At 44.4% G+C, this 15434-nt stretch overlaps 1 protein-coding gene across 1 annotated transcript in view; it reads right to left on the reverse strand.

The window, feature by feature from the left end:
- DNA2 (DNA replication helicase/nuclease 2) overlaps positions 1-15434 on the reverse strand; it is a 37568-nt gene that overhangs the window by 10453 nt on the left and 11681 nt on the right. The window contains exons 6-9 of the mRNA XM_075216453.1: positions 13681-13897; positions 8581-8698; positions 2387-2552; positions 1473-1667 (exon numbers count right to left, since the gene is read on the reverse strand). Coding sequence (XP_075072554.1) covers positions 1473-1667; positions 2387-2552; positions 8581-8698; positions 13681-13897 — 696 coding nt within the window. The remainder of the gene's footprint in view (positions 1-1472; positions 1668-2386; positions 2553-8580; positions 8699-13680; positions 13898-15434) is intronic.

Here is a 15434-nt window from a genome sequence, read left to right on the forward strand (position 1 = left end):
AGAGGTGGAAGTAGCGAGCTGTGGGCCCCTGTGCAGGGGAGCGTGGAGGAGGGAATAGAGGCCCACAGCTCGCTAGTTCCCCGTGCAGTGAACCCCATTATCTCCATGTGCCCCGATGCACCGCACCTGCTGCACCAATGGTAGTTCCATCACTGAGCAGAGTATCTTTTAGATAAACCACTCCTCTAAAATGAATCTAAAGAGAGTTCATTTCAAAACTATGAAGCACCTCAGCCTGACCCTTGCAATCAAAAATAGCTTCTGCTCACCAAATGCCGCTCCATAGCTTACAATTTTTAACTATCTTTAACAGGACACTTGGACAGAGCAAGCGGCCCATTTGACACAAGCTCCAGTACAGTCACTATAATGCCTACACAAGACCCAAGTGGTATAGGATGAGGACCTCTTTTCTATCTGAAAAGCGGGTGCATACATTGTGCTGAATTGTCTACCTCGCCAGAGCACAGAGAGAATACAGAGCTGTGGGAGACAGAGCTGTCTAACCAAGTGCAGTAGGTGCCAGACATTTACCCCCCTCCATACTGTACATGATTCTACTCAGGAGAGACCAGGAACAGGCATTAATAAAAGATCAGGGGAAATCACACTTTGCACGGACAGTCGTAGTGACCAGCACAGAAGGAGGAAGACATAAAGCTGGTAGTGAATACAGCCTGCATTTCCCTGGCATCTCTATGTGGACATCTGTTTCATCTCTGCAGGGGGAGTGAGGGGGGGGGGGGCAGTTAGATTAGAGGGGGAGTGAGGGGCGGGGCAGTTAGATCAGAGGGGGAGTGAGGGGGGGGGGCAGTTAGATCAGAGGGGAGGCAGTTAGATCAGAGGGGGAGTGAGTGGGGCAGATAGATCAGAGGGGGAGTGAGAGGGGCAGTTAGATCAGAGGATCACATGGTGGGAGCAGACAGTCAAGTAAGAGACCATCACAGCAGACATGGCTTGGGGCTAAAAAATATTTAATAAAGACCAAAACAAACCCCCCCCCCCCCCCCCCCCCCACAAAAAAATAAAAATATAAAAACAAAAAAAAGTAGAGACCGGCCTCCAGCCGACCGCTTATATTAAAGAAGTTTAAAAATGTGATGTTTCCCCAAGACAAGTTGGAGTTAAACAGACAGAGGTGGTGTCTTTTTCCCCCCATAAGTGCCCTGCCTTCTATTGCTGGGACTTATATCCCATTAGTAAGTCAGTATGCTCCAAATGGTTGAGGAAAAAAAAAAAAAGTTAAAAAGAAAAAATAGTGTAAATACGTGGAAAACCATCAACCCCTTTTTCACACTGGCTAAATATAATATTATAAAACAATGAGCATTATAATCCTGAGTAAATTCTATGATTTAGGTTTCACCTGTTTACCATATTTGATAAGGGACCTGTACCTGTACCATGGAATTTTATAGCAATGACATGGAAACAAATCTTATGCAAATGGAATATTTTATTGCACCAATTACCTTTCATCCGCTGACAGCAGCCAGATATTTTTACGGCCCATTTTCGATTCCTTTGACTGTGCTTCTAAAGAGCACATGAGGTACCAGAGGCTGAAGTACTGCAGATGTGAGACTTTCAGGTGTTCGGTCTCTTTCTCAATAACTGGGAGCATTTCATTTGGAATGTAAAAACTTCCAGTTTGCTGTTCAACAGACCTGATAATACAGAATAATCTGTTACAGCATATACTTGTTCTCTACCCTTTATTAACTTACAATACGCTAGTATATAAAGGGAGGAGAGTTGTGTGTTCCTCTAACATAGCAAACAGAGTGACTGACACCTTGGTAGACTTTATTTGCAGAAATACACTGCGGATTGGTGGATTCATACAAAGACAGGGCAAGTAATATCAGAATAACTCCAATGACTACAGTCTTAGTTTTTTGACCTGTATGAGATCCCATTAGGACTCTGTCCTAAACATGTGGGAGCATCAGCTGTCTAATGCAGCTGGCAGATAATACTTAACTTTTTAAACGGTGCAGCAGTGTATAGTCAGGGTAACACTGGACAATTTGGGGGTTCAGTGGCCCTTTAAAGGCAGAGGCCATTTAAATTACAGAACAAATAGAAGATAACAGACCTCATGCAGCCTGGGGGTTAAATTTACTAAACTGCAGGTTTGAAAAAGTGGAGACGTTGCCTATAGCAACAAATCAGATTACAGTTATTTATTTAGTACATTTTACAAAAAAGGACAGCTAGAATCTAATTGGAGATGTTGCCTATAGCAACCACCTTTTCAAACCTGCAGTTTCGTATATATACCCGAGTATTCTATAAAGATGCCTTCCTCTTCCTTGCTTCGCTCAGCAATGAGTGCGCACACAGAAAATGGTGCGCTGTCTGCTATAGACTAGGCGCGTATTACCTGCTGTAGATGGCACAGTTCTGCAGCTGTGAACAATAGTTGCAAGCTTGCCTGTCTGCAATTATTGCTGGTAGAGAGGAAAGTTTCATTTCTTTACTTCCATTTCCAGATTTATGCACTACATTTGTCAAATAAAACGACAACTCGTTCCTTAATTTCAATAATTCTGTGGGGGAAAAAAAACCCAGAAAGTCCAAATATAAATAAATTATTAAAACACTTCCTAACTTCATTATTTCTAAAACTAATAATAAAAGTGTGCTATTCTTTATATTTAAATTGATGGGGACAAAAAGTAATTGAGGCTTAAATGGAGCTTACCTGGTGTAGAAAAGTAAAAGGTAAAAAAAAAAAAAAAAAAGTTAGTGTTTGCTATACATTGTTGCCTTATCTTCAAAAATGTATAAAACAATAGCTGACAAATTAGCAACAAATAAAAAAATGCACAATGCCACCATTAATATACAATTTTTGGGGAAATCTGATGCAAGTTTAAACAAAAAACACTAACACAAACTATCCCATTAGTACAGCAACAGAGCATTTAGTGTAGTGCAGAAAGAAGGTTTTATATACAGTGTAGTAGGTAAAAACATATGCACATTAAAACTAAACATAAGTGCACAATTTATTTTCCAAAAAAATGTTTTAAGCCAACTATGGTCATTTAATTATGCACTGAAAAGAGTGTCTTCTACAAACGCCTCCAACTTTTAGATATAACCCAGTGTGGCAGCTCCAACAAATCTATAACCTGCAATTAAATCCCAGGCTGTAAACCCTTAAGGATTAGACCACAGGATGCAGTGGGAGTCAGTTTCTCACATACTGCAGTGACCTAAGCCAATTTGTTTTTAATCTAAGTCCCCTGTTCCTTTTTAATATTGTATAACTTACTTCTCTTAAATATTAAAAAACATTTTGTATGAAAAGGGTAAAAGTACCTTTGTTATCAAATTTTATCTCCTACTCATCAGTGTGTACATAGTGTTTTGAAGTGAGTGAAGCCAATCAAATTATGAGAATCACAGAAACATAGCACAAAGTAGATCAGACAAGTGTGCTGAGCAGAAAAGGTAGTCACATGTTTACTCATGTGACTGGGTAACAGAGGACAGGCTTAGATTATGCTACCAGACGCAAATGTCATTATAACACTCATATCAATGTTTTCTGTAAATGTAGAGGAAAAGAAGATTTTTGTACTTGCGTTAAATCTCATTGTCTGATTCCATCTGGGGGACACAACTACCATGGGGTTGTATGAGGGCGCATGTAGTTGGCACTTAAATAGTTACCAAGTAAACTTGCTGCTGCTGCTAACTCCTCCGCTCTGCAACCCCATAGACCTCAGAAATGCTAAAGTCCCAAGAAAAGGGTACCACAATGCAAACTAAACCGTAGAACAGCAAAAGGGAGGGAACACAGTGTCCCTCAAATGGAATTGGATAAAGATTTAACGTAACTGCAAAAATCTTTTTTCCTTCATCCACTCTGGGGGACACTGCTACCATGGGGACCTTCTAAAGTAGCCCCTAAGGGAGGGAATGCTCTGGTCTAGCAGCCTGCAGAACACTGCAACCAAAACTGGCATCTGAAGACGCAAGAATGTTGAACTGGTAAAAGCGAGTAAAAGTATGGACAGAGGACCATGTCGCTGCCCTACACAGTTGATCTGCAGAAGCCCCGTAGCAAGCAGCCCAGGAGGCTTACACTGCCGGGGTAGAGTGCGCCGTGAAAACATGAGGCACAGCACGATTCCTACTCACACAGGCATGCTTAATCATGGACCGCATCCAATGAGCAAAGGTTTGCTTGGTGGCTAGCCAACCGCTCTTATGAGAATCATAAAGTAGAAAAAAAAAAAAAAAGAGTCGGTCCTCCGACAAGAAGAAATCATATCCACATAAACCTTCAAAAAGGCACATACAATGTCCAGGCAGACAGAAGGAGAGCCGGAGGGAGAAATTCCCTTCCCGAAAAGCCGGAACCACCATCTCCTGGTTAATATGAAAACCAGAAACTACCTTTGGCAAAAAGGTAGGCACGGTTCTGAGAACCGCCTTATCCTTGTGGAACACCAGATATGGAACCCTACAAGACAAAGTCCCAAGCTCCGACACCCGTCGAGCAGAAGCAATGGCCACCAAAAACACCACTTTGCACGTCAATAAAATGTAGATTGACTGACTCCAGTGGTTCGACTGGAGGCCGCTAGAGGATATAAAGGACCAAGTTAAGGTCCTACGGGGCCAGAGGAGGCTGAATATGCAGCACTCCTTCAAGAAAATCTCGAACATCAGGAAGGCAAGCCAATCGGCAGCGACAAAAAAAACCATAGAAAGTGACAAGACCTGAACCTTCAGAGAACTCGGCCTAAGACCCATCTCCAACCCATCCTGAAGAAAAGCCAGAAAACGGGCTAGACTAAAACATGCAGGGTTATGACACCTTCTCTCGCACCATTTTACATAAATATTTCACACCCTATGATGGATCTTTGCAGACACCGGCTTCTGAGCCTTAATGAGGGTTTCCACTACCCTAGAAAAAGAACCCTGGATCTCCAGAAGCCAGCTTCAACAGCCAAGCCATTAAAGCCAACCGAGGCCAGTTCGGTTGATCAAAAGGTCCCTGACTGAGATCGGGTCTGAAAAGGAAGAGTCCAACCTGGTCCTTCGGTCAGGAGCAAAACGTTGGCGAACCCAATTCGTCTGGGCCAATTTGGTGCCCAAAAAAATTACCAGAAAACCTCCCAACCTTACTCTGTTATCTACACCACGATTGAAAATTACAGACATTACTGGATACTAGGCTTCTGCCCAAGCCAGAATCTGTTCCGCTACCTGCATGGCTCCGGAGCTCTTTCTTCCTACCGCCACCGCCTTGGTGTTGTCCGATTGGAGCCGTATTGGCTTTCCCTGAAGGAAGGCTTGTGCTCCCTAACAACATTGCTTGTAATTCGAGAATGTTGATCGGTAACAGAGCCTCCTTGATGGTTCAGAGACCCTGAAGACAGAGATGGAGAAGCACCGCCCCCCAGCTCCGCATACTATGATCCAAGCTCACAGAGCAAAGGATCTGCCGTCATCAGATGTTCCTGTGGTAGCCAGAGAGTCAAATCCACTGGGTCTCCAGATGGAGAAGATCCCACTGGAAGACTTGCAATGGAACAGACCGTTAAGAAGGGTCTCGAATGTGGACACCTTTAATCCTAGGACCCGCGTATCCAATCTCATGGAAAGACACGGGTGATCCAGGAGCAGCCGAACCGATCTCTGAACCGAGCGAATCTTCTGCTCCGGTAAGAAAACACGCTGAAGAATAGGGTCCATCATAAGTCCCAAGAACGGCATCCTCTGGGAAGGTTCCAACTGGGATTTTGAATAATGAATTACCCACCGTGCCGCTCCAGAAAACAAAGAGTCAAAGATAGATGCTGGGACAGAAGAGGGCCTGAAGAGGCCTTGAGTAAATCGTCAAGGTATGGAGCTATGTTTACCCCCTGGGCATGCAGACCTGCCGCCATTGCTGCCATAATCTTCATGAAAAGTCTGGGAGTGAAGGAAAGACCAAAGGGAAGCATCAGAAACGGAAAGTGGGAGCTGCCTATGGTAAAGCGAAGAAGGGATTGATGTCCCTCCCAAATGGGGACATGGAGATAAGTGGCCCGGATGTCTATGGATGCTAAGAACTCCTGGGGTTCCAATCCCTGAATCACAGATCGGACTGATTCAATCTGAAACCTGTTCACCTGAAGATATAAATTGAGACCCTTGAGGTTTAGGATGGGTCGAAATGATCCGTCCTGCTGAGGCACCAAGAACAGGTTTGAATAAAATCCCAATGTGCTTTTGAGCTTCTGTAACCTGGCAAATGACACCCGCAGCCAAAAGTGAAGCGATCGACCGGAGCATCGCCTTCCTCTTGATCAAATCGCGAGGCAAGGGAGCCTGGAAGAGTCGAAGGGGAACGGGTCCCATGATGTCTATCATATAGCCTATGGATATTATTACCAAGATCCAAATGTCCCCGGTGGACGCCACTACCTGATCCTTGAACAATTGTAGGCGACCGCTCACCCCGAAGCCGCAAGGCGAGGGGGGAGTCCCACCATGCCGGAGTCTTGTCCGAGACCTTACAGCTGGGACGCCTCTTGGAAAAGAAACTTCTGCCTCTCCGAGATTGCCCCCTTGCTACCTCTACTGGAAGACTGACCCCTTGGGCCTGTGCTTCCATGAAAGGACTGTCAGAAGTAACCGAACCTAGAAATCTTAGCTTTAGGAGAGTTTACCGGCAGAAAGGTACTCTTACCTCCCGTCGTCTGGCTGATCATGTTATCCAGTTCGGGGCCAAAAAGGACCGAGACAGAAAATGGTAAGGCCTCTAAGGATTTCTTGGATTCCCCGTAGGCAACCCAAGAGCGAAGCCAAAGCGCTCTCCTTGCCGCCACTGCAGATACCAAAGAGGAAATGGAAGCCGCATTCTGAGCTACCTCATAAAGGTAACACAAAGCTTCCTTCGTTGAAGAGCCAACAGAAGGAGTTTGGAATCCTGCAGCCCCGCTGCTAATTGGTCGACCCAAGACTCCATACCTCTAGCCACCCATGTGAATGAGAACAAGGGTCTGAAAGACGTGCAAGGAAGATGGTCTTAAGAAACCCCTCTATCTTAGCACCAGCAAAGTAGTATGCTGGGTTAACCTGGAAACCGAAATATCCACTCTGGGTAAGTGATCCCAACAAGCTACCTCCTGCTCCTGTCAGGGGTAAAACATTGTATATCTTGAAGGAACCAAAAACTTCTTGTCCGACTGCTTCCAGATGGACTCCGCAAATCTCTGTGAGCTACGCCGATGATGGAAAACAATCCGTTCTGGGCTTACAACGCTTGAAAAGCCCCTGCTCAGGAAGACCCATGTTTTCCTCCACTCAGTCAAGTGTTTGACGCACAGCCATAACCAAATCCTGAATGCTCTGGCTTCTAGCATTATCATCCCATTCACCAAAGTGCATGGAATCTAAATCCTCCACTAACTCGCCTTCCTCTTATGATTCTGAAAACAACAGAGTGTGAGAAAGGAGGGAGTGCTTGGACATAGACGCCAAGTGCCTAGGAGAGTCTAAAAATCTATTCAGGCGGTCCAAACACTTTCCCAGAAAGGATGACCACGCAGGCTCAGCCTCAGTGACCTGGAACAGAGATGGGAGGGTCTTTAGGACCTCACTCCCTGAACCTTTCAGAAGCTATGGGATTAACCGCCTCACCGGAGACTGCTGAGGAGGATCCCACAATAACATTCATAGAAGCGGCAGTAACCTCTGCTTGGCGGTTGATAAGCTGTGCCAGCACGGGAACCAACTGTGCCAAAGAGGACACCCAGGCAGGCTCGTCTGCGACAGTCTTCCCTTGACTTCTAAGTTTCTTCTTCTTTCTTGGAAAAAAAATTGAACTGTGTTCTATTCAAACTAACAGGAATAGTGCAAATTACACATATCCTCTCCTGTCCTAGAAACAACTCTAATAAAACAATTTACTAAGATAGCAACAAATAATGCAGAGCAGTATGTACACAGTCCAACTCCTCGGGCACTTAAACAAAACTGAGGTCTATGTGGTTGCAGAGAGGGAGGAGTCAGCAGCAAGTTTAGTTGTTAACTATTAAGTGCCAACTCCATGTGCCCTCATACAACCCCATGGTAGCAGTGTCCCCCAGATGGAATCTGTGGGAGAATTAATGCAAGTATAAACATTTTCTTTCATATAGCACCACTAATTCCACAGCGCAGTACAGAGAATGAAGGAGAAAGTTTATTTTATTCTCAATCCCATCAGGGTCCTCTCATTTGTGTCTGTCTATTTATAACAGTGCTGATCAACAGATGTATGAAGAAAGAAGGAAAGGCTAAGCTTTTATACAAGTACAGTACATTTTGCCTTCAATGCCAATCCATTCTTCAATTCATTTTACAAAAGAATGTCATCAAATGTATAGCTGCCACAGGGATCAAGCCACAATAAAGTGTGCTTCCTTTTGGCAGATAACACCTAAGATCTATATCTCAAAAACTGTTACACCAAATTACAGTTATGCATGTTATGTAGACTATACAAAGAAAGAAGGTTAAAATTGAAAATAAAAAAATCATAAACCATTTGAATAAATGATTTGATTACACTATCAAGTAACACACCTCTCTTGTCTAGACGATTTGCAGGCACAGTGAACATATTTCCAGTCTTCAGATATAAGAGTAAACCAGCCTCTGGATCTTCTCTCCTTTCCTGACTTAACAAAGTATACAAAACAACCTATGAAAATAAATAAAATGGGATTTTAATTACTCACCGCAAAATTAGTTTCTCTTAATCCATTGGGGGACACTGAGACAATGGGGTATATTAGGTGTTCCTGGAGTCAGGGGCACTTTAAACTAAATGTGTTGGGAGGATAGCTCTGCCCCTACTATGCACCTCCTATAAGAACTAGGACTCCAATTTTTTATTTATTTTTTAAATAACAAAGCACAGAAGAGAGGGCTTAACAAGGTCAAGAAGAACAAACAGCAAGCAATTAAAGGAAAGGGTGGGAGCACAGTGCCCCCCAAAGGACTAAGAGAAAAACTTTATGGTGAGTAACAAAAATCCCATTTTCTCTGTCATCCTATTGGGGGACACTACAACACATTGGGGACAATCCAAAGCAGCCCCTGAGGGAGGGATTGCTCTGAAAAACAGTGCAAAACCTTGTGCCCAGAGCGAACATCCTGAGATGCAAAGCCCTGCAACTTGTAGAATTTGATGTGTGGCAGACTACCAAGTAACAGCCCAGCACAACTGTTTGACCGAAACAGCATAACGTTCCATCCATGAAGTACCGACAGCTCTAGTCCAATGAGCCGTTAAGCCCACCGGCACCGACCGAACAGCCTGAACGTAAGCCAAACGGATAGTGGAAGTAATCCATTGCGCAAGCCACAATCTAGAGGCCGGCCAAATAGGCTTGTGCACTTCATTCAGCACACACAGATCAGTAGTCTTTCGAACCGCATCGGTATGGTCCACATAACACCCAAGAGACCTAACCATGTCCAAAAGCAACAAGGACCGATCCGAAGACTGCGAACGCGGAGAAAAGGTCAGAACAATCTCCTGGTTTAAAGGAAACTCGGAGGCCTTAGGGACAAAAGAGGGCTTAGCCCGAAGCACTGCCCAGACCAGTGAAACACTAAAAAGAAGGTGTAAGGGGAGGGGGTGTACAGCACAAAGCCCCCAACTCAACACAGCAAGTAAAAATGCCACCTTTCAGGTAACATAACTGAGATCTACCAACTCCAACGGTCCAAAGGGCTCTTTAATAAGGGCTCGGAGTACCAGATTAAGGTTCCACTGTTCGACAGAGTGCACAAAAAAGGGGTTGAGCATGAAGAAGAACCCCCTGCAGAAAGGTCTGGACATCCTTTAGACTTGCCAACTTGCACTAGAAAAAGATGGACAGCGCTGAAACTTGCATCTTTAAAGAAGATAAACAGATATCTTTGTCGAGACCCGCCTGAAGGAAACAGAAAACATGCTTTTCACACCTGATAATTGGCAGCAGAAGTTTTTTTCCTGGCCTTGATCATAGTGTGAATCACCAATGGAAAAAGCCCAGAGCCTGAAGAACCAGGGTCTCAGTAGCCACACAGTCAAAGCCAGTCAACTTAACGAGTGGCAATGAAGAAGACCTTGCACGAGAGGATTGGGACGAAGAGGCAACCTGATGGGTGGACCTACAGCCATCTCATGGGAATCGGCGGGAAACAAGTACACCAGGCAAAAATGCCAGGGAATCATCATGGCATCTACATACTCTGCAGTGGGATTTTGCACAGAAGATAGGTACCTTGAAGTTCAGGGAGATCTATCTCTGGCTGACACAGAAAGGACGAATACGTCCTTCTGAAGAGACTATCCTCCCGCATGTATACTGCTGCGACCAGGGAAATCGGCCTCCCAGTTTTCCACACCTTGGATGAAGATGGCCCATATTACCAGAAAGTGACGTTCCGCCAAAGAGATTATCCTGGATGTCTCCTTCATAGCCAATGCGCTGCGGGTGCCCCCTTCATGGTTCAGGTAGGCCACTAACATCACATTGTCCAACTGGACCTTCAGATATTTGCCTGACTGAAGCTTCTGAGCCCATTCAAGCGCTCTGTAAACCGTTCGGAGTTCCAGGTCAGTGATGGGCAGAAGTCCCTGTGGCCCTGGAACCAGATAGCACTAATGAACATGTACCACCCCGACAGACTGGCGTCCGTGGCCACCAGTATCCACTCACAAGAATGGAAGGAGCGACCCATGGCGAGAGGACAGGAAAACTGTCACGAACAACCTGATAAACTGTCTGTCAAGATGAAGAGGGGATTTTGACCACCGGAGAAATCAAACTCTGGAACATCCGAGAATGAAATTGGGCAAAGGTATCCGCTTTGAACATGGATACCAGCAACTTCATGCAGCATAGAAGAAACACATACCGCCTCACCAGGAGGACCTGGTCTTGAACAGGTCCTTTCTTCTGGAGGACCTTGTCCTCCAGAAGAAATACCTGCCGACACCTGGTGTCAAAATAGAGGCCCATAAAGCACATAATCCGTGCAGGAATTAAGGAAGACTTCGGCCATTTGATGATCCAACAGTGTGCTTCCAGGAAGGACTTTGTTAAGTAAAGATGGGGCTTTCAGAAACAGGTTGTCCACGTAAGGGACAACCTTGATTCTCTGAGAGCAGAGGAAATGACAGCCATCACCTTAACGAAAACCCTTGAGGGGTAAATAGACAAAAAGGGTAAAGCCCTGAACTGATAATGGCCATTACATACCACAAGGCTAGGGTGACACTTATGCCCCTCCCAGATAGGAACATGGAGGTAGGTAATGATAACACCTGAATCCAAGAGTTTTTGGATTGCCTTGTAGAGGGCGCTGTGTCGAAGAGTGCAGGATGGCAGACCCATAGTGAAGAATCTGCGACAAGGGAAATGGAGCAGATCGATAATAGAACCCCGAGTGAGAATCCCTCAAACCCATCGGGGATGATTCCAGCCATTGTTACTGAAAGTGCATGAGACAGGCAAATAACACAATCCTGTGGCTAGGATTGTGTCAATGTGGAGACTGTCTCTGTTGGTCTGGGGTTTCCGCATCTAGAAGGCCCTCAGTCCAAACAGAACCCTCCCTTTGTGGAAGTGAACTGCCCCACCACGATCTACAGCAAAGTCGAAAGAATCAAAACATGTCTAGGTTTAGTTTGGCCAACTGGCCAAAAAGAGCTCTGGCCACCAGATTAATCCGGTCCAACTGGGATCCGAAGAGAGTTACGCCATCAAAGGGCGACTCCTCTAGCATACGTTTGAATTGGCATCTGAGCACAAAGAGCTATAATGAACTCCTTGCTGCTAAAATGAGTGGAGAGAGATTTGAAGGAAATGAGATTGCATTCAAAGATGCTTGACCTAAAGAGTCAGAAGCATCTCTAATGCAAATAGCTAGAACAAGCAAATCAGCCAGTGGTCGATTTCTTGCAGACCCTTGGCCAACTTTTCTTACCCAGGCCATAGACAATTTTTCTTTATCTGTGGTATCCTTGAGAGAAATGCCATCCTGTACAGGGATAGCAGTGGATCTGGTCAGCCTGGCAATAGGTGGACCCACAGAGGAAAGAGAGTCTCCCAGATGTGAATGAGCTCTCAGTACAACGCTGCGGAATCAGTGGTGCTATATAAATAAATGATGATGATGAGGATGATGATGATTGTGCCGCCTACTCTAAGGATAAGAGGCAAGGGAAAATTAAACATACATACACATTACTTTACCAAAACTGTTAACAGTAGAGAGGAGCACAGCAGGGGGACTTGCAGACAAAATGGCACCTCCGCTGAGGAAACACACCAAAGGAAGGGAGGAGGCAGAGACCTCCCTTTCCCACTCACCCACCACGAGGAACAGGAATTCTTCCAGTCCCGTGTCTGACTGGTGCCTGGTGCCCTGCGAATTAGCGCAGTCACACCTGTACTCTCCGATTCAGCAGAGATCTGCTATGGCTGCTTTGTTCCCCCACCGAGCGGATGCTGCTCGTGGCCAGGCGGCCAAAAGTATTGCAGCGGTATTGGGGGAAGCCCGCAGGCTATCCACTCCTGGGGAGGGATCTCAGCCCACCACAATGAAAAATTAAAAATCCAAGGCAAGAGCCCTAAAAGACATGCCCAACTCCAAGTGCACTTAAAATAAACAGCAGTGATCGTTCCTATAGGAGGGGTATAGTAGGGATGGAGCTATCCTCCCAACACTTTGTTTAAAGTGCCCCTGACTGCAGGACCTCCTACTATACCCCAATGGGTCATAGTATCCCCCAATAGGACAACAGAAAAACTTAAATTAGTTTCAGCACCAACAGAGTACACACATAGCCAATTATATGCATTTCAGGTAATATAAAAAGGTTCCTGAGTATCAAAGATGGCATCTGAAAACAGAAATGAAGCTAAAACATTCAGAATCTCTAAATGTGGAAGCTCACCTGTCCTTTAAAGGTGGTCGCACAAACAAAGATTGTGTTAGCTATAGGGGTCTATTTTTACATTTTAAACCCTGTGGATAATTAGATAACCATCCAACCCAATCAGATCAGAATTGATTTAACAAGATAGAAAACTAGGTTGAAAAAATATGTACGGTGTCATCAGCAGACTGAAATAGAAGTTTTTTGTAAGATTTGGTCATTTGGCGCAATGGTTGAACCATGAGATATTTGGTTATTCACCACAGTCCTTGAACTATCTGATATATTGCACATTTGGCCGGTATATGGGCAATTTTAATGACAATATATGGCTGATATTGGGAAAGGATTCTGCTTTAATAAATCATTTCCATTTCCTAACCCTACAATGATGAACCTAAAGGGATTCACAAAAACATTCTAAAACTAAATGTAGTGGTTAAAAATTTCAACACCACTTTTTTTTGTTTTAATGATAATTTAAAAAGGGGCCATGAGTGAAGGAATGAACTGATCCAACTTAAAAAATTAAATCTGAAAAACAAAAGATATATGTTGCTCAATTACGTGAATATCACAAAAGAAAAAAAAAAAAGAAAAAGAAAAAGGACACTGGGATACATACAAAAGGAATTAGGGGCAGAAGGGGACTTAAAAACAGTGATCCATGTGGGATACAAACTGCATTTAAAGCTATCATCTATATAGAACACAATGCTGCTAGTGGATGTAAAACAACAACTTACCTGACTCCTGTGTTCTATGGAGTTTGATTCTTTACCAGTCTTAAGTTCTAGAGGCATGATTTTAAAATGGCCTTTTGATTTCTGGTGTATTTTCACTTTAGCGGTTACATCGATTTTACCCTTTAAGCCAAATCTTGGTGACCAAATATTTTCCTCAATATCCAAAAACTCAGACACTTGAGCACTCTTTGCATCTCTAATATTTCCAGTGGCTGACCTAAAGTAAAAGAGGTGATAATAGGATATAACATATGTACAGGTTGACTGCAAAACGGATCGTATTCTCAAAAATACACAACAAATATCTGACCGAAAATTAAATTATAAAAAACAGATTGAGTATAAAAATCAGAAATGCTTTGTTCAAAAGATTATTAAACAGCAAAGCTAAAGCATCAGACAACATTCAGTAATAAATTGGCCCCAGGGAACCTGTTCCACTGGAATCTTTGACTGAAATTTTACCTACTAGTTTAAATTAGGAAGAAGTCTGCATTCAATAAATACAAAAAGGAATACAATGTTCTGCACAGAACAAGTAACACCTGTCTAGCACAACAGGGTGCCAATAATAGTCGCCACAAAAGGTCCCCAGTGCCGTAGAACGGGGGTAGAGAAAAACAAACACAAATTACATAACGAACAATCAGTAATGAGTTATATAGTAAAGAGGGATGGGGACACATAAGGAAACATTCAGAGTGAGGCAAGCCTGAGCCCAGGAGCATGGGCATAACAAACAGGGCCAGAGACGCTGTAGACGGAGACTAAGAGACCAGGCAGAAGATGCCATGGGTGCACAGGTGACAAATATATTGTAGGCAGGAACACACAAGGAAAGTGGGCACTGCCCATGAAAGCTTAAAATGTAGAGGGGAGTGGCAGACACAAAGAGGGTGACAATGAGTGGGTGAGTAGGTGAGGGATGGCAGTAGGTATTGAGTTAGGAGGAGTATGTATTTATTTTTATTAGGGGGGCTGGAGGGGATTTGTTAGGAGAAGGGCTGAATGTTTTAAGGGGGCCTTTAAAACCTTGGAGACTAGTGAATAGTCTGATTAGGCAGGGTAGTGAGTTACAAAAGTGGGCAACAGCACGGGACAAATCTTGGAGGCACTAGTGAGAGGAGTTAATCAGTGGGGAGAAGGTGGGAGGGAGTGTAGCTGGAGATGAGGTTAGAGAGGAGTGGCTGATGGCTTTATAGGTAAAGGTGACGAGTCTGAAGGGGACAGGGAGCCAGCGACTGGCAGAGAGATGAGGACGTATGAAGACAGGCGGGTGAGAGGCTGGCCAGAGAGGTGGAGGTTGCAATAATTGAGAAAAGAGATAACGAGAGTGGATAAGGTGAGAAAGAGAAAGATCCATCACCACCATATATTTATATAGCGCCACTAATTCCGCAGCGCTGTACAGAGAACTCACCTAAATTCCCCAACACACACACACAGACAGAAAGAAACACAGACTAAGGTCAATTTGTTAGCAGCCAATTAACCTACCAGTATTTTTTTCGGAGTGTGAGAGGAAACCGGAGCACCCGGAGGAAACCCACACAAACACTGGGAGAACATACAAACTCCTCACAAATAAGGCCATGGTCGGGAATTGAACTCATGACCCCAGTGCTGTAAGGCGGAAGTGCTAACCACTTTGCCACAGTGCTGCCCATATGGCAAAGCTGGAAACGGCAGGTTTGGAAGAGGTCTGAATGTGGGTAGTAGTCGTGGACGACACCCATGCAGCAGACTTGCGGAAC

This window comes from Mixophyes fleayi, chromosome 6 (genome assembly GCF_038048845.1).
Source record: "Mixophyes fleayi isolate aMixFle1 chromosome 6, aMixFle1.hap1, whole genome shotgun sequence".
In the NCBI taxonomy this organism is placed as follows: domain Eukaryota; kingdom Metazoa; phylum Chordata; class Amphibia; order Anura; family Limnodynastidae; genus Mixophyes; species Mixophyes fleayi.